The sequence below is a fragment of the Mauremys reevesii genome, linkage group 6, assembly GCF_016161935.1.
Source record: "Mauremys reevesii isolate NIE-2019 linkage group 6, ASM1616193v1, whole genome shotgun sequence".
Lineage (NCBI taxonomy): Eukaryota > Metazoa > Chordata > Testudines > Geoemydidae > Mauremys > Mauremys reevesii.
The window spans coordinates 179017-199754 of NC_052628.1; the positions used below are offsets into that span (position 1 = coordinate 179017).

The following is a 20738-nucleotide window of genomic DNA, read 5'->3' on the forward strand; positions in this document are numbered from 1 at the left end:
GAGTAAGTCTTTATATCTTCTTCTGGCAGCTACTAAAATTCTTAAGTAAATTAGGAGAGGAATTGCATCTTACCCTTTTTTATATATGTGCTAACAGACTTTTTTTTTTTCACACTGCAGTCTCAAATCAAGTGTGTTTTTTATGAGATTTTTTTTTTTTAAAAAAAAAAAAAAAAAAGTTTTTTTTTAAAACAAGAGTTCCCTTTTTTTTTTATGACCCCATTTTAATAAATTATTTTTTTTTTCCCAGGACCTAGATAGAGGAGGAGAGGATTTTTTTGAATTAAAGTGGTGTTAAAGTGGCAGCGTTACATCACATGCACTATATGTGTGAGGTCAAGTCACAATGGAGGACGCCAGTTTACTCTACAAAATGACTTCATACACACAGCATGACCTCATACACTGGTGCATGAGGTGCACGCTGTGTGAGAATGATTTTTTTTGAAGAAAAAAAAAATGGTGAACTCTGAACAGAGGGCCAGCCAGCGCGCTCCGCGCGGCGCGTGCGGGGCGGCGGCGCGCGCGAGGCGGCAGGCAGAGGAGGGGGGGACCTCCCTGCGGCCCGTGAGGTCGAGGGTCCCGGCTCATGGCTCATCCGCAGGCATGTCTGCGGGAGGTCCACCAGAGCCGCGGGACCAGCAGACCCTCCGCGGGCACGTCTGCAGGAGGTCCACCAGAGCCGCGGGACCGGCGACCGCAAGAGAGCCCCGCACGGCGTGCCGCCCTGCTTGGGGGCGGCGCAATTCCTAGAGCCACCCCTGTCCATGCATCATGACCTTGCACGCACTGTACATGCTAGAGCATGCTGTGCAGAGCAAGATGATGATCGCCACGCATTATGGATTGCTGCGGCCCATAGTTTGGGAACTGCTAGTTTACAAACAAGTGATTGTTAGGACTTTACCAACAACAAATGTGATTGACAAATTTGAGAGGAATTTTTGGACTAAATAATTTGTCTCGGATGTTAGATTTCTCAGAGTCCTCCAATCTCCTAGATAATTTGTCACAAATGTCAAGGGCTCGTTTTAGTCTTTTACAGCCATGTTGTTCCCAAGGGGTAATTAAGACATCCTCAACCATTGGAAACAAAACTCTCTTCAGAAAGGGCACACTGGGCATAATTATAAAGAGAGGTTGATCGCTATCTGGGCAAGAAAGTATAGAGAAATCCCTATAGAAGGGCCAATTAATTATAGGAATAATATAATCCAGACTACTACCACCAGTCAATGAAATAAAGGTAAAATGTTCTTCTTTCCCCCAAACTTCTTCAATTTATAGTTATTAAATTAAACATATTTAGTAATGCCTTTAAATTTTGTCCAGAGATGTTAAGCACCTGATCTCTAGAATTTTGAGGGGGAAGTTCAAAAATCTCCTCAATGTTTTCTTTATTCAATATCTAAAAATATCCCAAAATAATTAGATGAGCCATTGAGAATTGAAGACCTACCATATCAATTTGCTCATCCAGACAATGACTCAGAATAAAATGGGGAGCTTATGGAGGGAAAATAACATTTAATACTAAAATTTGAAGATCAAGGAAAAAATTAATACAGTCTGAATGCCCTGACACTTTGATTCCAAAGGTAAAATCTGGGCTTTCAGGTGGAAGGAAACCAGGGAGGCAAGTCCTCCTGATATATGACCCATTTTAGACAAATGGCTTCCTCCATGGAGAGAAAATTCAAAATCAGGAAAGACTATGATTTCAGACTCAGCTATCTACGTTTCTTGTTTTGTTTTTTCTTTTTAAAGTTTTAAAAATTTAAAAAAAAAAACCTCTGTCATTCATCTTATTTTTATACCCGGGTAAATTCCAGGTAAACTATTCTGGCAAAAGCTCTCCCTAGGTGGAGGGAAAGAAATTGGAGAATCTAATCAAATAGGAGAAATTGGCCCAACAGCCTAATTGTAAGAATTTTGATTCATCTCCAAATATCACATTTTTCTGTTGAGAAATCTGCTTGGAAGATAGTAAATATAAGGGGTGGGAATCTTCTTGGACTTCTGTCTCAAGACTCCCATAAAAAATAGCACCATTTCAGAGAAGGGGAATGGTAAAACTAGTGGCCCTAGTAGAAGAGACTGACAGCTCAAATTTAGGTGATCCTGTTAAATTAGACTAGCACAAAAAGTTCTAGAATGTACCTGAGGAAGAGTTGATGTAAAATCCTGAGATATATTCTCATAAGATAAAGGATAGGAACCAGCCTCTTCTTTTAGACACAAGTAATTATACCTTAGATCCTTACTCTATAGGATATTCCCAAATAATATATCTGCTCTAGAGATGAGGACACTTTAACACCTTAGCTGTTTGCTCATCTTCCAAATTCTAGAAACTATATGGCAATAAAAAAATTCCACCTCTCGCCTCTCATGCATATTGTGAGAGTAAAGGTTCAACAAAGTTAGAAAGTAAATAAAAACAAACCTTATCAGCCAATTACTGATTTAAATGGATAGCTGTAAGGGACTATCTGAATATACTCCTCTCGAAAAACTAAAAACTCAGTGGTCCATTTTGGTTAAATATGAGAGGGCCAAATTTTCAGCATTTTCTTAGACCCTAAGATATTTGAAAGATTTCTAAGAAAGGGAGAATTATCCCTTGAAATATTTAAATCAGAAGATGGTAAACCAAGAAGAGAAGTATTAGAGGGGTAGCCGTGTTAGTCTGGATCTGTAAAAAGCACCTTAAAGACTAACAGATGTACTGGAGCATAAGCTTTCGTGGGTGAATACCCACTTCGTCAGATGTATGTAATGGAAATTTCCAGAGGCAGGTATAAATATGCAGGCAAGAATCAGTCTGGAGATAACGAGGTTAGTTCAATCAGGGATGGTGAGGCCCTCTTCTAGCAGTTGAAGTGTGAACACCAAGGGAGGAGAAACTGCTTTTGTAGTTGGCTAGCCATTCACCGTTTTTGTTTAATTCTGTACATGAACGCAAGAAACCTGGGAAACAAGCAGGAAGAATTGGAAGTTCTGGCACAATCAAGGAATTATAATGTGATTGGAATAACAGAAACTTGGTGGGGCAGTTCACATGACTGGAGCACTGTCATGAATGGGTATAAACTGTTCAGGAAGGACAGGTATGGGAGGAAAGATGGAGGAGTTGCATTGTGTGTAAGGGAGCAGAGCTCCAGTATGAAACTGGAGAACAGCCTGTTGAGAGTCTTTGGATTAAGTTTAGAGGTGAGAGCAACAAGAGTGATGTCGTGGTGGGCATCTGCTATAGACCACCAGACCAGGAGGATGAGGTAGACGAGGCTTTCTTCGGACAACTAACAGAAGTTTCCAGATCAAAGGCCCTGGTTCTCATGGGGGCTTCAATCACCCTGACATCTGCTGGGAGAGCAATACAGCAGTGCACAGACAATCCGGGAAGTTTTTGAAGAGTGTTGGGGACAACTTCCTGGTGCAAGTGCTGGAGGAACCAACTAGGGGCCGTGCGTCTCTTGATCTGCTGCTGCTCACAAACAGGGAATAATTGGTAGGGAAAGTAGAAGTGGGTGGCAACCTGGGCAGCAGTGACCATGAGATGGTCGAGTTTAGGATCCTAACAAAATGAAGAAAGGAGAGCAGTAGACTATGGACCCTGGACTTCAGAAAAGCAGACTTTGACTCCCTCAGGGAACTGGTGGGCAGGATCGTTTTTATATTATTTTTATTTATTATTATCCCCTGGGAGGCTAATATGAGGGGGAAAGGAATTCAGCAGAGCTGGCAGTATTTTAAAGAAGTCTCATTGAGGGCGCAGGAACAAACCATCCCGATGTGTAGAAAGAATAGCAAATATGGCAGGTGACCAGCTTGGCTTAACAGTGAAATCTTTGGTGAACTTAAACTCAAAAAGGAAGCTTCCAAGAAGTGGAAATTTTGAGATGGCTAGGGAGGAGTATAAAAATATTGCTAGAGCATGCAGGGGTGTAATCAGGAAGGCCAAGGCACAACTGGAGTTGCAGCTAGCAAGGGATGTGAAGGGTAACAAGAAGGGTTTCTACAGGTATGTCAGCAACAAGAAGGTCAGGGAAAGTGTGGGACCCTTACTGAATGGGGGAGGCAACCTAGTGACAGATGATGTGAAAAAAGCTGAAGTACTCAATGCTTTTTTTGCCTCAGTCTTCACAGACAAGGTCAGCTCCCAGACTGCTGCATTAGGCAACACAGTGTGGGGAGGAGGTGAGCAGCTCTCAGTGATGAAAGAACAGGTTAAGGACTATTTAGAAAAGCTGGATATGCACAAGTCCATGGATCCAAGGGTGCTGAGGGAGTTGGCTGATGTGATTGCAGCACCATTGGCCATTATCTTTGAAAATTCGTGGTGATCGGGGGAGGTCCCGGACAATTGGAAAAAGGCAAATATAAAAAAGGGAAGAAAGAGAACCTGGGTGTAGTGGGGCAGCTGCCCCACTCCTGGAGAACAGGTGTTTAAAGCAACCAAGCTTGGCTAATTGGGGAAGCAGCCACAGCAGGGGCCACGCCCCAAGTAGACCACAGCTGGCCCTATAAAAGGTCTGAGAGCCAGGAGTGGAGTCAGTCTCTCTCTTGCTCTGGAGAGGGAAGGACCTGGCTGCCTGGGAGCTTAGGGTACGGGAAGTAGAGCAGGGCTGGGGAAAGGTAAGAGGAGCCGGGGGAGCTCCAGCCTGGCAAATCCCCAGGCCTTGCTAAAGGCCAAAGCTGGTACAAGGGTTGCAGAGGTGCAGCCCAGGCTTAGGCAGAGGCAGCTGATCTGATTCCCTTGCCAGTGATGAGTGGCCTTTACAGACTGCAGTCTGCCCCAGTGAGCGGGGACTAGATGACGACTGGCAGTAGTCATTGAGGCAAGGTGGATTTAGAGGGTTGGGGGTTCCCCTGGGAGGGGAAACCCAGAGTAAGGGGTTACTGCAGGGACAGAACCCTGAGGTAAAGGAGTCCAGGAGGGACACAAGGCGAGCAGCAGGAGAAACACTGGCCTGCAGAGGGCACTCCGTATGCTGGAAAAGAGCTAATTCCCAGACAACCAGTGGGAGGTGCTGCGCCGGTGAGTCGTCGCTTTGCTATATCGGAAAACTACAGACCGATCAGCCTCACTTCGGTGCCCAGCAAAATCATGGAGCAGGTCCTCAAGGAATCCATTTTGAAGCACCTGGAGGAGAGGAAGGTGATCAGGAACAGTCAACATGGATTCACCAACGGCAAGTCATGCCTGATCAACCTGATTGCCTTCTATGAAATAACCAGCTCTGTGGAAATGGGGAAAATGGTGGACGTGATATGTCTTGACTTTAGCAATGCGTTTGATACAGTCTTCCACGGTATTCTTAAGAGCAAGTTAAAGTAGTATGGATTGGATGAATGGACTATAAGGTGGATAGAAAGCTGACTAGATTTTCGGACTCAACAGGTAGTGATCAACGGCTCAATGTCTAGTTGGCAGCCGGTGTCAAGCGGAGTGTCCCAGGGGTTGGTCCTGGGGCCGGTTTTGTTCAACATCTTTATTGATCTAATAGACAAAAAGGCATAACATGATCCAGTGAGATAATTAGCCTTTGGAGCAACCTTAGAATCATAGAATATCGGGGTTAGAAGGAACCTCAGGAGGTCATCTAGTCCAATCCCCTGTTCAGAGCAGGACAAACATCAATTAAATCATCCCAGCCAGGGCTTTGTTAAGCCAGGCCTTAAAAACCTTTAAGAATGGAGATTCCACCACCTCCCTAGGTAACCCATTCCAGTGCTTTACCACTTTCCTAGTTTTTTCCTAATATCCAACCTAAACCTCCCCCACTGCAACTTGAGACCATTACTCCTTGTTCTGTCATCTGCTACCACTGAGAACAGTCTAGATCCATCCTCTTTGGAACCCCCTTTCAGGTAGTTGAAAGCAGCTATCAAATCCCCCTTCATTCTTCTCTTCTGCAGACTAAACAATCCCAGATCCCTCAGCCCCTCCTCATAAGTCATGTGCTCCAGCCTCCGAATCATTTGTGTTGTCCTCCGCTGGACTCTTTCCAATTTTTCCACATCTGTCTTGTAGTGTGGGGCCCAAAACCTTCCAAGTGATGTGCTGAAGTCTCCATGACTTGAAGGTCCATGACCTTTAAATCAGGATTGGACATCTCTAAAAGATGTGCTATAGAAATATAGAGCTGTGTGGGACCTCAGAGTCATCAAATCCAGCCGTTTGCACTGAGGTAGGACTAAGTAAACCTAGCCCATCTCTGACAGAGGTTTGTCTAACCTATTCTTAAAAATCTCCAAAGATGGGGATTCCACAGCTTCCACTGGAAGCCTATTCCAGTACTTAGCTAGCCTTATAGTTAGGAAGTTTTCCCTAATATCTAACCTAAATCTCCCTTGCTCAAGACTAAGAGCATTACTTCTTGTCCTACCTTCAGTGGACATGGAGAACAGTTGATCACGGTCCTCTTTATAACAGCCCTTAACATATCTGAAGACTGTTATCAGGTCCCCCCTCGGTCTTCTTTTCTTGACTAAACATGCCCAGTTTTTTTTTTTAACCTTTCCTCATAGGTCAAGTTTCCTAAATCTTTTATCATTTTTGTTGCTCTCCTCCGGACTCTCTTCAATAAAGTGTAGTACTTTGCACTTGTCTTTATTGAATGCCATTGTGTTTATTTCAGGCTTATTCTCTAGGTTGTCAAAGTCAGTTTGAATTCTAATCCTGTCCTTGAAAGTGATTGCAACCCCTCCCATCTTGGTGTCATCCACAAATTTTAGAAGCTGACTCTCCTATTATCCAAGTAATTAATGAAAATATTGACTAGTACCAGACCCAGGACTGACCCCCACCACCCCCCGTCAAACCTCACTTGAGACATCCTCCCAGTTTGACTGAACTATTGGTAACCACTCTGAGTATAGTCTTTCAAACACTTGTGAACTCACCTTATAGTAACTTTATCTAGACCCATTTCCCTAGGTTTTTTTTTCTTACATGCTTATATTATTATTTTGTTCTCCTTCTTAGCAGTTGATCCATGTTTCTGCTTTTTGTAGGATTATTTTTTTATTTTCAGGTCATTCATTCATGAGCTCCTGATGGAGCCACTTTGGTTTCTTCCTGTTCTTCACATTGGGATAGTTGGCAGTTGTGTCTTTAATATTGTCTCCTTGAGAAAATGCCAGCTCTCCTGAGCTCCTATATTCCTTAGATTTTCTTCCCATGGACCTTACCCTACCACTTTTCTGAATTTGTTGATGTATACTTTTTTGAAGTCTATTGTCCTTATTCAGCTGCTCTCACTTCTTCCTTTCTTTCAGATCATGAAATCTATGATTTCATGTTCACTTTCCCCCAGTTTCCTTCCACCTTCAGATTCTCAGTCAGTTCCTCCCTGTTGCTCAAAATGAAATCTGAAAAGGCTGACGCACCTGGTTATTTTCTTCACTTTCTGAAACAAATTTGTCCCCAATACATTCCAAGAACTTATTGGAAATTTTGTTTTGCTGTATGGCCTTTCCAACAGATGTCTCTAGATCAACCAGAACTTATTGGTCTGGTTACAGGAATTTCTGTTTGAACTTCTTTGACCTATGCTGTGCAGGAGGCCAGATTTAGATGATCATAATGGTCCCTTCTGGCTGTAAAATCTGTTAATCTCTTTTTGAACTTTATTGTGCTCTCACCTCAGCTCAGGTACAATGGATTGCTGGAGACCATCCGGATTCGGCGAAACGGCTTTTCCTGGAGACCCTCTTTTGAGGAATTTGCAGAAAGGTTTGTTAAAATCATGAAATGTTGTTTGATGAAGGTCGAAAGGGAAGTGATTCCAATAATGGGGTGAGGGAATTGCCAGTCTGATCAACAGTGAGTGAAATTACCTAATTAAAAAGTGTGAAAAGGACCTAAGACAGTGGATATGGTATGTGTGGGGCAGAGGGAGGAAGTGGATGGGTACTGATTTGTGGTCATCCTTGCTGTAATGGGAACACTGGATCAGCTCAGGGCATCAGAGATTTCTCTCTCCCTTGTTTTTATGTTTGGTTTATTTCTCACAGATACCGAATTCTCCTAATTAAACCAGATGTCCCGCTCACACGGGAAAGGTAAGAACCTTCCTCTCTGCCCCCTATAGTCATGAGTAAAGAACAACACAGGAAATTTCTGAAAAGCAAAATTTGCTAAACCAACTTGATTGCTGTTGTGAAGGAATTGCAAACTGAATAGGTGAAGGGAGTAGCGTAGGAAGGGATCTTGCGATCAAGGGACTATAAGTACCTAGACAAAGTGATTTGGCATTTGGTAAAAGCATTTGATACAGTGATGTGTGGAACCTTTCTCCCTCAAATAATTCACATTGGCTTGTATAGAAACTCGGTCACATAAAGGAGAGAGACCCGGATGAAGAAGGAAAGTGATAATGGGGTGGTGTCCAGCTTTGGTCGGTCTCTCTTCCTCTCCTCCCCCAGTTCTTTATTGATGGTGTGTGTGTGTGTGCTGCTTTCTTGCTTCCTACTCTGTGTACTTACTGGGCCAGTTACTGTGTTTGTGTGTGTATAACATTGGGTATAACATTGAGTGTGTGCATCTACTCAGTGTTCGCTGTTAGTTATCTGCCATTCAGACTGTTACGTTTTGTTCAGACTTAACTGATTCATGGTTATTACATGTTTTGTTTGACAACTTACCTGTGAGTCTTCCTTCATATATAATTTTTTTTTGATGTTTTGGGCTTGCCATTCTGGGGTGCATCTATGCATAACATTATGCAATGAGTATTTCTATTGTGTAACTCATGCTGCCTGTACGTCCTTCTGCTGTTGAATGGCGATACTTTATTCAGAATTTCTGGAACTATGTGCAGATCATGCAACTCTCCCATGCTGCTAGGTTACCCCAGATGCAGAACTGCTTAGGCTGTTATGGCATTGGTATTTATGATGAACTCCTGGAGCCCAAGTCCTCTTTTGATGCGGCTGTGCAGCATATCAGTGAGTATTTTGACACTGGAGATTCTGTTCTGTTAAAGAGGAAAACAATTTTTTTGAGGCTCATCAGCAGCCTAAGGAAACCATATGTGAATTTATTTGTGGCAGTTGACCCAGGACTGTGATTTCGGGGATATTTTTGTGATTGGCATAGCCAAGGACCACGTCGGTGAATAGTTACTGGTGCAAGATGCTAAACCCTAACTTTTCATGCTGTGGCTACCAAGAGCGAGGCATTTGAGGGCACACCTGAAAGAGGTTCTGTGTCTCAGATTGCTGCTACCTTTACGTCTATGCTTAAACTATTAGCTGTTCATTGTGTTTCCATCACCCAGAGTCATACGACACTAATATATATTTATACTCCTGCTCCACAGCCTCAACAGCGAATATTGCCTGCTTTTCAGTTTCAAGTGTGGTAATACAGATCACTTGGCTAGAACTGCTGAGTGCTGGGCTTGTGGAGAGAAAGGACATTTTAAGTTACTGTGCCATGGTACACTGGTTCATGACAAGAAGAGGTTTGAAGTGCATATTAGAGTCATAGAGTCATAGACTTTAAGGTCAGAAGGGACCATTAGGATCGTCTAGTCTGACCTCCTGCACAGTGCAGGCCACAGAATCTCACCCACCCACACCTGTAATAAATCCCTAAGTCTTAGCTATTGAAGTCCTCGAATCATGATTTAAAGACTTCAAGGTGCAGAGAATCCTCCAGCAAGTGACCCGTGCCCCATGCTGCAGAGAAAGGTGAAAAACCCCCAGGGCCTGTGCCAATCTGCCCTGGAGGAAAATTCCTTCCCGACCGCAAATATGGCAATCAGCTAAACCCTGAGCATGTGGGCAGGACTCACCAGCCAGACACCCAGGAAAGAATTCTCTGTAGTAACTCTCATCCCACCCCATCTAACATCCCATGACAGGCCATTGGGCATATTTACCTCTAATAGTCAAAGATCAATTAATTGCCAAAATTAGGCTATCCCATCATACCATCCCCTCCATAAACTTATCAAGCTTAGTCTTGAAGCCAGATATGTCTTTTGCCCCCACTGCTCCCCTTGGAAGGTTGTTCCAGAACTTCACTCCTCTGATGGTTAGAAACCTTTGTCTAATTTCAAGTCTAAACTTCCTGATGGCCAGCATGGAAGCTCTTTCATGGAGGTTTTCAAAACAAGGCTGGATAGCCAACTGTCTTGGATGGCTTAGACACAACAAATCCTGCATCTTGGTAGGGAGTTAGATTAGATGGTCCTTGCAGTCCTTTCTGACCCTATGGTTCTATGATTCTATATTGGGAATGTGAAGCCACATGAGACCACCTTGTTGCCTTGAATACAATACAGGAACTCCAATGTTGCCTTTAATACAATCTTCTCATGCGGAAAGGCACTGAAACTGGTCTCTCGTGTCATAGAAATTAATGGTACACTGCTGAGGTGCATGGTGGATACAGATGCTGAAGTTAATGTTCTCCCTTTTGGGTTAGTTCATAATGTAGACATTTGTCCAATTACAGTGGTTGTAAAAGCCTGGAATTTGTATTCTTTGCAGACAGTGGGTGAAACTGTGTTTTCTGTGCTCTACAAAGGCAAAGCCTTGACTGCAAAGTTTTATCTTGTTAAAGATGCTGCTGTGAATTACATTCCATTATTGTCCTACGATTTGTGCTTACATTTTGGTATCATGCATGAGCTCTCCCAGGATATCTCACGTGTGATTATGTCAGATTAGAAGGGGATACCCAATGTATCATTCAGAGACACCATGATTTGTTTAACAATGACAGTGTTCCATCCACGGGCTATGCATACTCTCTGCTGCTGCTGGATTTGAACACCAAGCCCTTTGCACCCCCTGCACGAGATGTACCTCCTGCACTTGTGGACAAGATCTGAGCAGAACTGCAATGCATGAAAAATGATGATATCATTTGGAGGTGGAAGGGCATATGGATTAGAGCTTATCCACAGTGATAGTATACCAGAAGAATGGCGATATTTGACTTCACAGATTTTAGGGCTCTTAATAGATTTGAGAAATGTGAGCAGTTTCAGTTGCCAACCTTCAAAGAGGTGACATGTTGGGTCAGTGGATCCCAGATTTTCTCTGTGTTGGATTACCGATCCGGTTATTGGAAAATACCTGTGCCTGGAAGTTTGCTTTCAGCATGCCATTAGAGAGGTACTGCTATCAATGCAGCAAAGAATCCTGTGGCACCTTATAGACTAACAGACGTTTTGTAGCATGAGCTTTCGTGGGTGAATACCCACTTCTTCGGTATTCACCCACGAAAGCTCATGCTACAAAACGTCTGTTAGTCTATAAGGTGCCACAGGATTCTTTGCTGCTTTTACAGAACCAGACTAACACGGCTACCCCTCTGATACTTGACTGCTATCAATGACTCCCTTTTGGTTTAGTCTCTGCTCCCTGAAGTATTTGAGAGTGGTCTCTCAGCTCTTTGGTAATATCCAGGGTGCATGGTGCTATTTGGATGCCATTCTGGTCTTTGACAAGACCCTTCCTGAACATAATGCTTATCTGGACCAGGTGCTAACCCGACTCTAACATGCCGGCATAAAGTTGAATGTGGCCAGCTGCAGTTTTGCAAAAGATGCTGTAGAGTTTCTGTGGCATTCTCTGTCAGCTGATGGTGTGAAACTGACAACTGAATGGCTAGGAGCTGTTGCTTCACTATTGAAACACACAGATTGTAGTGGTTTTACATTCATTCCTTGGCCTATTGCAATACATAGGTGGCCGTGTTCTGCCCAATTTTAGTACCCTTGCCAAGCTGCTGAGCGATCTAATCCTGGGACGGTTGGTTTGGACTAGAGACAAAACAGATTTTTGAAACAGTCTGCCAGGTCCTCTGTTAAATCCAATCTCATTCTCATTTTGATCCAAGGAAGCCCATAGTGATTCAAATTGATATATGCAATCAGGGTCTGGGCACAGTTCTGTTCCGGGGGGGGATGGCCAATTGTATACTCCTCCCGTACTCTCACCCTGACAGAAGCCAAGTATTCCCAGATTGAGCTAGAGTTCTTGGTGATGGTTTTTGCTATTGTACACTTCAAAGTCTATTTACTGGGAAAACATGTTACTTTAGAAACTGATTTGCCTATTTTGGGCCTCTGTCATAAGGCTGTTGATCTGCAGAGCATGAGGCTGCTGCAGTGGGTTATCAGTTGCAGCAGTATGACTGGCTTTCATTTGGTACATTTCAAACAGAGATCTAATTTACTTGCCGATACTCTTTCAAGAAATTCTGTTGGATTGGCACCCTCATGTGCAGAAATGGCAAGGTATGCTTTATGCTTTTTACTGAACAGCTTGCCAGTTGACTTAAGGCAGACTGCTGCTCTTCAAGATACTGAACTGTGCGAGGAGACGCATGCTGCACAAATGGGTTGGATAGACCCAGTCCTTAAGAGAATTTTGTCTACATCCTACAAAATTTGTTCTGAGCTCACAGTGAAGATATGTGCTACTCAGCATATCTTATGCAGAGGAGCATGGGGGATCATCCTAGCATCATTCGACAAACAGTACTGGATGTGACTCACGAAGGACATTTGGGAGTTATGAAGGTGATTCTGTGTAGTTATGCTTGGTGGCTAGGGCTGCACTCAGACATTGAGCATCATATGAAGGCATATTCAGCCTGCACAGTGCATAGAACTACTGCTCCTCCAGCCCCTTTGATAATGGTAGTCGCAGATAGACCATGGCAGAGAATTGCAATGGATATTACTGGCCCATCGATTGCAGTGCATGGCTACACGCTATTGAGTGTTATAGACTGTTACTCACATTACTTCTTTGCATTCATAATTTCAAAGAAGCTCATCTCTTGCATAACCACTTTATTTGTGATGTTTGCCCTACCAGAGAGCCTTTTTTCAGAAAATGGGACTGTAGCAGTTTCCCCCAGAGTGCCACCTGGAACTGGGGTACCACCGAGCCTCCCTGACCCACCAGCCTGGACTCCCTTTACACTGTATTGCTGTGACCAGCCTGCCAAGCCCTCTCCCAGGCTCCAGAACACATACTGGTAGGGACACACCCAGTTGCAGAACATACAAATGCTGTGATCAGCTCTGCATGGGAAGGCTACAGCTAAGGAACAGCCCAGCTACTCAATTGCACAACTTCCCCCCCCCCCCCCCCCCGGAGTGTAAGCCCAAAATTATACGATCTCATATACACTCATTAAATTTGCCTCCTCCCTCGGTGTGGAGAAGGATATGCAACAGCCTTCTGCCCAAGTTACGACTTCCACACACTGGTTTTAGAGAAAGCAAAAATAAGTTTAACAACTACAAAAGATAGATTTTAAGTGATTATAAGGGATAGCAAACAGATCAAAGTAGATTACCTAGTAAATAAACAAAGTCGCAAACTGAGTTTAACATATTAGATAGGTAGGATATGAATTAGCAAATTCTCATACTCAATGATTCAAGCAGGCTGCAGAGATTCATAAGGGGCCAGCCACACTTGCTTACAGCTTAAAAACCCCAGGTGTTCCTTTCACAGGCTAAAACTCCCCTTTAGCCTGGGTCCAGCACTTCACCCCAGTTCAGTCCTTGTACCTCAGGTGTTTTTCAGGAGTTGTCTTTGGGCAGGGAGTCAATGAAGAGTCCCGATGATGTCACTCACCTGCCTTAAATAGCTTTTGCATATGGCAGGAACCCTTTGTCTCCAATATTTGTTCCCATGCCAGTCAGTGGAAAAACACTGGTATTCCAAGATGGAGTCCAGTACCAGGTGACCTGATCACATGACCCTGTAGGGTGCTAGCAGCCATGAGTTAGAGGCTGTTTACAGCATCCTCAGGAAGGCTCCCGGTGGGATATAAGCTTTTCCTAAGGCCTATGGTTCTCCCTAATGGTTCATTAACTTGAATGGGCCCTTCCCAGCCAGCCATCTAGACTGATTACATATGGGAACACCCACAAGGCAGAATGTAAACACATTTGTAATAGATACATAGACAATATTCCTAACTTCAGATATAAAAATGATACATATATACCAATAGGATATTCTTATTCAGTAAATCATAACCTTTCCAATGATCTCACATGACCTATCTTTCATAAAATACATTATGATTATGTCATAATCATATCATTATATTATTACTGTGAAGAATATGGGGTGCAGTGTCACAAGGACATGTTTTATATCAAGAGAGTTTTGAAGGCTTTCTGATAAGTATTGGTCCAGTACATTATAAATCTGCTGAGTACCATCCCCAAGGAAATGGGATAGTGGAAAGACTGCGGGGAACTGTGAAGAAGCATGTAGCTTGCATACTGGAGCAACATTGAGATACACCCTTCCCTATTGCATTGAGTCAGTTTTTATATGATATTCAGAGTACACACCATGAAAGTACTGGAGAAACCCTGTTCTATCGGTTCTTCAGCTGACCTATGAGGACTCAACAGGTAGTGATCAATGGCTCCACGTCTAGTTGGCAGCCGGTATCGAGCGGAGTGCCCCAAGGGTCAGTCCTGGGGCTGGTTTTGTTCAATATCTTCATTAATGATCTGGAGGCTGGCGTGGACTGCAATCTCAGCAAGTTTGCAGGTGACACTAAACTGGGAGGAGTGGTAGATACACTGGAGGGTAGGGATAGGATATAGAGGGGCCTAGACAAATTGGCCCAAAAGAAATCTGATGGGCTTCAACAAGGACAAGTGCAGAGGTGTGATCTTCAACAAGGGCACACTTAGGACGGAAAAATCCCATGCACTGCTACAGGCTAGGGACTGAATGGCTAGGCAGCAGTTCTGCAGAAAAGGACCTAGGGGTAACAGTGGACAAGAAGCTGGATATGAGTCAGCAGTGTGCCCTTGTTGCCAAGAAGGCTAATGGCATTTTGGGCTGTATAAGTAGGAGCATTGCCACCAGATTGAGGAACGTGATCATTCCCCCTCTATTCAACATTGGTGAGGCCTCATCTGGAGTACTGTGTCCAGTTTTGGGCCCCATACTACAAGAAGGATGTGGAAAAATTAGAAAGAGTCCAGCAGAGGGCAACAAAAAGGATTAGGGGGCTCAGGCACATGACTTATGAGGAGAGGCTGAGGGAACTGGGATTGTTTAGTCTACAGAAGAGAAGAATGAGGGGGGATTTGATAGCTGCTTTCAACTACCTGAAAGGGGGTTCCAAAGAGGATGGATCTAGACTGTTCTCAGTGGTAGAAGATGACAGAACAAGGAGTAATGGTCTCAAGTTGCAGAGGGGGAGTTTTAGGTTGGACATTAGGAAAAACTTTTTCACTAGTAGGGTGGTGAAGAACTGGAATGGGTTACCTAGGGAGGTGGTGGAATCTCCTTCCTTAGAGGTTTTTAAGGTCCGGCTTGACAAAGCCCTGGCTGGGATGATTTAGTTGGGTTTGGTCCTGCTTTGAGCAGGGGCTTGGACTAGATGACCTCCTGAGGTCCCTTCCAACCCTATGATTCTATGATTTAGGGTCTGCTGCTACTTATCTCTCTTTCAGATTTCCATGTTTTGTTCAGATTGTTGCTGACTTAACCATTCATGTTTATTACATTTTGATTGACAACTTGCTTACATGTCATGCTTTCGGTTTGTTTTGGTTTTTTTGGTGCCATTCTGGGGTGCTTTTGAATCTCATATCTGGGAAAAGGAGTATGCTTTTATTGATTATAATGTTTATATTAAGTGCCCCAACGTGTCTTGGATATCTCCCAGGTTTAGAGAGAAAATGTAGTCCCTGCCCTGAGAGCTTAAAGTCACAACAGGCAAAACATACCAAGGATGTGCGTCTCCTGATGGGATGTCATTCCATAACTTTCTTGCTGTAAACCAACCCTTTCTGCCCACTCTGTCCTAGCTGCCCCTGCCTGCTGCCCCATGTGAAACAGACCCTTCTCCCACCCTGCCTGCTCCACCACATAAAACAATGGCTCATTGCAAAGGTGTGAAACACCCAGCTAGAGGGAGCCCTCTTATTCAGTCTGGGACAAGGGGAGACCAGGAAATGAGCACCTCCCTACCGTGAAGTCTGGGAGCAAGTGGCTCCTCCACCCCTTGTGAAATCTGTTAATTTAGCATTATCTGTATGTTTCATTAAGAGGAATTGCAAACTCCAGTGAGGATAGAGATGATACAAAGGCTCTAGAGGGGGAAATGGGCAGGTAATACAGCATGTTTCCACCTAAAAACATGCACATTACTGCATGTGAGAGAGAAGTAACCTGAAAGATAGATGTTTACACAGCAGGCACTGGCTGGGAGAGACTGAGAAGAGGTACATATTCATTAATGATCTGGAAAAGGGGATGAACAGTGAAGTGGCAAAGTTTGCAGCTGATACAAAATTACTCAAAGTAGCTAAGTCCAAAGCTGACTGCAATGAGTTACAGAGGAATCACATAAAAGTTGGTGACTGGACAACAAAATGGCAGATGAAATTCAACATTGATAAGTGCAAAGTAATCTACATTGGAAAAAATAATCCCAACTATACTTACACAATGATGGATTTAAAATTAGCTGTTACCACTGAAGAAAGAGATCTTGGAGTCACTGTGGATAGTTTTCAGAAAACTTCTGCACTGTGTGTAGCAGCAGGGGTCAAAATGGTTAACGGTATGTTAGGAACTATTAGGAAAGGGATAGACAATATCCTCATGCCTCTACATACATCCATGATGTGCCCACTCCTGTCTTACTGTGTCCAGTTCTGGTTGCCCCATCTTGAAAAGGTTTAGAGAAGGGCAACAAAGATGATCAAGGGTATGGAGCAGCTTCCGTACAAGGAGAGACTAAAAGATTAGATCTTTCAGCGTAGAAAAGAGACGACTAAGGGGGGATACAATAGAGTTCTATAAAGTCATGAATGAGTGGAAAAAATGATTAGAGAGAGGTTATTTACCCTTTAACACAATACAAAAATCAGGGGTCACCAATGAAATTAATAGGGGGCAGGTTTAATACAAAAAAGAGGAAGTACTTTTTCACACAGTGCACAGTTAGCCCGTGGAACTCATTGTCATAGAATGTTGTGATGACCAAAAGTATAACTGGGTTAAAAAAAGAACTGGATAAGTTCATGGGAGTTAGGTCCATGAAATGCTATATTAGACAAGATGATCAGGGATGCAGCCCCATGCTCAGAGCGACCTCTGACTACTAGAAGCTGGAAGTGGAATGCAGGGGTGGATCACTCCATAAATGACTTGTTCTGTACACTCCCCATGAAGCTTTGGTATGGGCCAGATACTGGGCAAGCTGGACCATGGTCTGAACCGGTATGGAACCAGCTCTTACCCCTCGGACATAGGTTTGCCCTGCAAAATGGCAGCAAGGAGTATCTATGTGACTTTAATGGCAGCATTTGCAGAGCGGGAAGGGAAGAGTTCCTCTCTATGCCATATCTGGAGTAATCCATTCAGATACAAATGTGTGAAAAGTGTAAATGCCACAGAGGGAGAGAAATTTCTTTAAGGGTGCTCAAGGAATGTAACTAGGTGTAGTTAGATGAAACTGAGGGCTTGTACACACTAATGCTTACTTCAGTATAACTTGAGTTGCTCAAGGGTGTGGAAACCCACCCCCCTGAATGATGTAAGTTATATCAATCAATGTCATAGAGTGTCTGCCCTAGCACGCTACAACAGTGCAGTGCATCGGCCCTAGCGATTTTAGTGTAGACTAGCCCTTTGATCATATAATGTGTAGTTGTTGTGCTCTACCCGGATTCATGTTCTGCACTTATCCACTGGGATTTGAGCACTTCTCAGAACTAGGAAATTCAGCAAGGAAAAAACTTCTGACAATGAGCTCTTTATCTGTGGGAATCTCTCCCAGGAGGAAGGGCCAGGAGCCTATTCACTGGGGGAATCACCCTCCTGAGGCAAGGGCTGGGTACGCATTTGCTAACAAGCCCCACCATAACCCCTGTACCAGCTGTGATTCTGAGAGAGCTACCATTTGGGAGCCAGTTTTCACAAGGGGCACATTGCAGTACAAAGGGTTGCCTGTCTCTGGCTACACAAAGTAGAAGGGGACTTTTTACTAATTTTTTTCCTCCTTCTTTCTTAGCTGCTTGGAGATTTTGCGGAGTACAGAGCTGAAAGACTGGAGATGTGGGTAGGTGTGGGCCGCTGCACATGGGTCTGGACTGAGCATGATGGGTCTGAGCTGTATTGTGCACGTGTGTGGGAACTAGCTCTCTGCCATAACTGTCAGCTTTTATGTACGAGGGGCCTGTTCTAGTGGTGGGATGGGGTCTGAAATGAGTCCTATGTCTTACTGTTGCCTTGGCATTCTCTCCCATCCCCACAGGAGGTCCCACCTCTTTTTTAAGTACTGGCACCAGGAGCTGCTGGCAAAGAGCATGGACCGCTTGGAAAATGCAGCAATAATCATCCAGAAGAGTGAGTATTGTGGCAGGAGGGTCTCCTCCAACCCAGAGTACATATCAGGGCAGGGAGCACAGACAGAAGTCCTTCCCCAACCCCTCTCTCATCCCAGAATATCCCTTGATAGCATTCCAGGGCATTGGAGACAGAAAAACCTGATAAGGCTCCATCTCTAAGGCACCTCAAACCCTTTGTGTTTGTGGTGTGAACAACAAACGCTCAACTCCTTCTCAGAGTCTTCAACAAGCAGGAAAGCAGTCTAAGTGTGAACAGGAAGGGGCATATGTGGGAGAGCAGAGCAGGTGCAAGCTTGCTGGTCTCGCTGTAAAGTGAATATCCGGGGGAGTGGTTAATGAGCTGCTTATAGTGATGGGATGAATTGTAAGAAGCCATGGGAAGCTGGAGAGAAGCGCCAGCAGAAGGGGAGACCAGAAAATGTCATTATCCTCTCAGGGAAGGACAGTGGTGTATGATCCAGGTGACCACTGCCCTACTAGCCTGGCTTCTGTCCCTGGCAGAACAATGGGATCATGAGCAATAGGTGCGCTGGTGAGAGACATGGTAGAACTTTCTCTCTGCACAGTCTCTCTGGTATGACTGTATTGGACACACAGGTACTATAGGATGCTGCTCTTGCCCGGCCCTTGTTCCTTGCTGTTCCAGTGGAGTCTCTGCTCTAACTATAGCTTCTCTGTGAGCAGCTTACAAGAGATTCTGCTGTAGGAAGAGTTACCAGGAGCTGGTGGCTGAGCTCAGAGCCCGGGAGAAGCACCTACAGGAGGAAGCAGAGAGAGAGAGAAACAGGCAACTGGAACTGGAGTCCCAGGCCCAGAGTAAGTCACTGACACATCCTCCTTCCATCAATACCTCCATGCCCCAAATCCCTGGATGCTCACTTAGTGGCTGTTTCCAGCCACCACAGACCCTACTGGGTCTGACTGCCTTATTCCCTAGTTGTAGCTGAGCCCTCAGGCCACACTCTCTTCCATGCCACACCTGAGCAATGGGTAGTTAGAGGAGATGATACACCTGCCTCTGTGAAACTCTCCTCCAGCATTTGCCTCAGGACAGGCCCCATCTCCACTTGGAAATGGAGGCGGTTTCCCATAGAGGCTGGGAACTGAGCTGTGAAATCCCTCGTGCCTTGGCCTGGGATGGGAAAGGCACCCTGGCCTGACCCAGCCTTTTCTGCTCATGCAGCAAGGGATGGCTTCATGCCATCTCCCACTCAGAGCTGGATTTTTTTTCCTTAGAGCATGGAGCAGGAGGTGGCAGCAGAGCCGGGACCCCACCCCTTCTCACTCCTTTCTATGCTCTATAGCAAGGCTCAGGTGGGATGGGGAAGTTCCAAGCTCCATGGATTGATGTTCCTGGGAGTCCCTTGTCTTGCAGCTGCCATGCTGCCTGCTGGAGAGGCAGAACCTTCCCCATGGTACCCTGGGGTGTGATGATATTGTACCCACATGCTCCATTCCTGGGTGGAACGAATCATTCCCTGGGGGTTCCTAATGCCATTTGTTCCCTCCTCTCACTGCATGAATAGTTGCCTCGCCAGTCCCTGTGCCACGGAGGAGACGTCCTCAGCCCCTCCCACATTCTCAGCCTGGAGCTGATTCTCTGACACAGACACCAGTACCACGCCCTCGCAGCAAACTCACAGAGGTAATAATGTTGGCTTTGCCTAGGGTCAGATACCCAGGGACGTCCCAACATGTGATCTTGTGGGAGCCCTCCCATCTGTACATCCCATACATGTGATCCAGGGAGACCCACGCTCCTCATCCATGTAACCAGGAATAAAGGGGAGTTCATGCCCAATATTGTGAGTTTAAATAAACCAATCCTGGTAAAACCTTGGGCAGGGCCTGGTCTTGGGAGAACTGAAAGTGGAAGGTGGATGAGGTTCCTGTCTGGTCTCCCCTAGGGCGCAGACTTGAGTGAGGTTGTCAGTGATATTTTCAAAAGATCTTACTGTAAGTGTCCCCCGCCTCTTGCTCCTGCCTCCACTGTTGATTTTCAATAAGTCTTGGAGCACTGGGGAAGTTCCAGGAGACTGGAAGGAAGCTAGTGTTGTGCCAGTTTGTAAAAAGGGTAAATGGGATGACACAAGTAATCATAGGCCCGTCAGTCTGACATCGATCTTGGACAAGATAATGAAACAGCTGAGACAGAATCATAGACTATCAGGGTTGGAAGGGACCTCAGGAGGTATCTAGTCCAACCCCCTGCTCGGAGCAGGCCCAAGTCCCAACTAAATCATCCCAGCCAGGGCTTTGTCAAGCCTGACCTTAAAAACCTCTAAGGAAGGTGTCAGTGTTTCCTCCCCACTCTGAACTTAGGGTACAGATGTAGGGACCCGCATGAAAGACCCCCTT

At 44.8% G+C, this 20738-nt stretch overlaps 1 protein-coding gene across 1 annotated transcript in view; it reads left to right on the plus strand.

Annotated features, from left to right (window-relative positions):
- LOC120408299 (myosin-IIIb-like) overlaps positions 1-20738 on the plus strand; it is a 121778-nt gene that overhangs the window by 70910 nt on the left and 30130 nt on the right. The window contains exons 19-24 of the mRNA XM_039545059.1: positions 7656-7741; positions 8023-8070; positions 18044-18091; positions 18287-18378; positions 19065-19196; positions 19907-20025. Of these exons, the coding sequence (XP_039400993.1) occupies positions 7656-7741; positions 8023-8070; positions 18044-18091; positions 18287-18378; positions 19065-19196; positions 19907-20025 (525 nt within the window). The remainder of the gene's footprint in view (positions 1-7655; positions 7742-8022; positions 8071-18043; positions 18092-18286; positions 18379-19064; positions 19197-19906; positions 20026-20738) is intronic.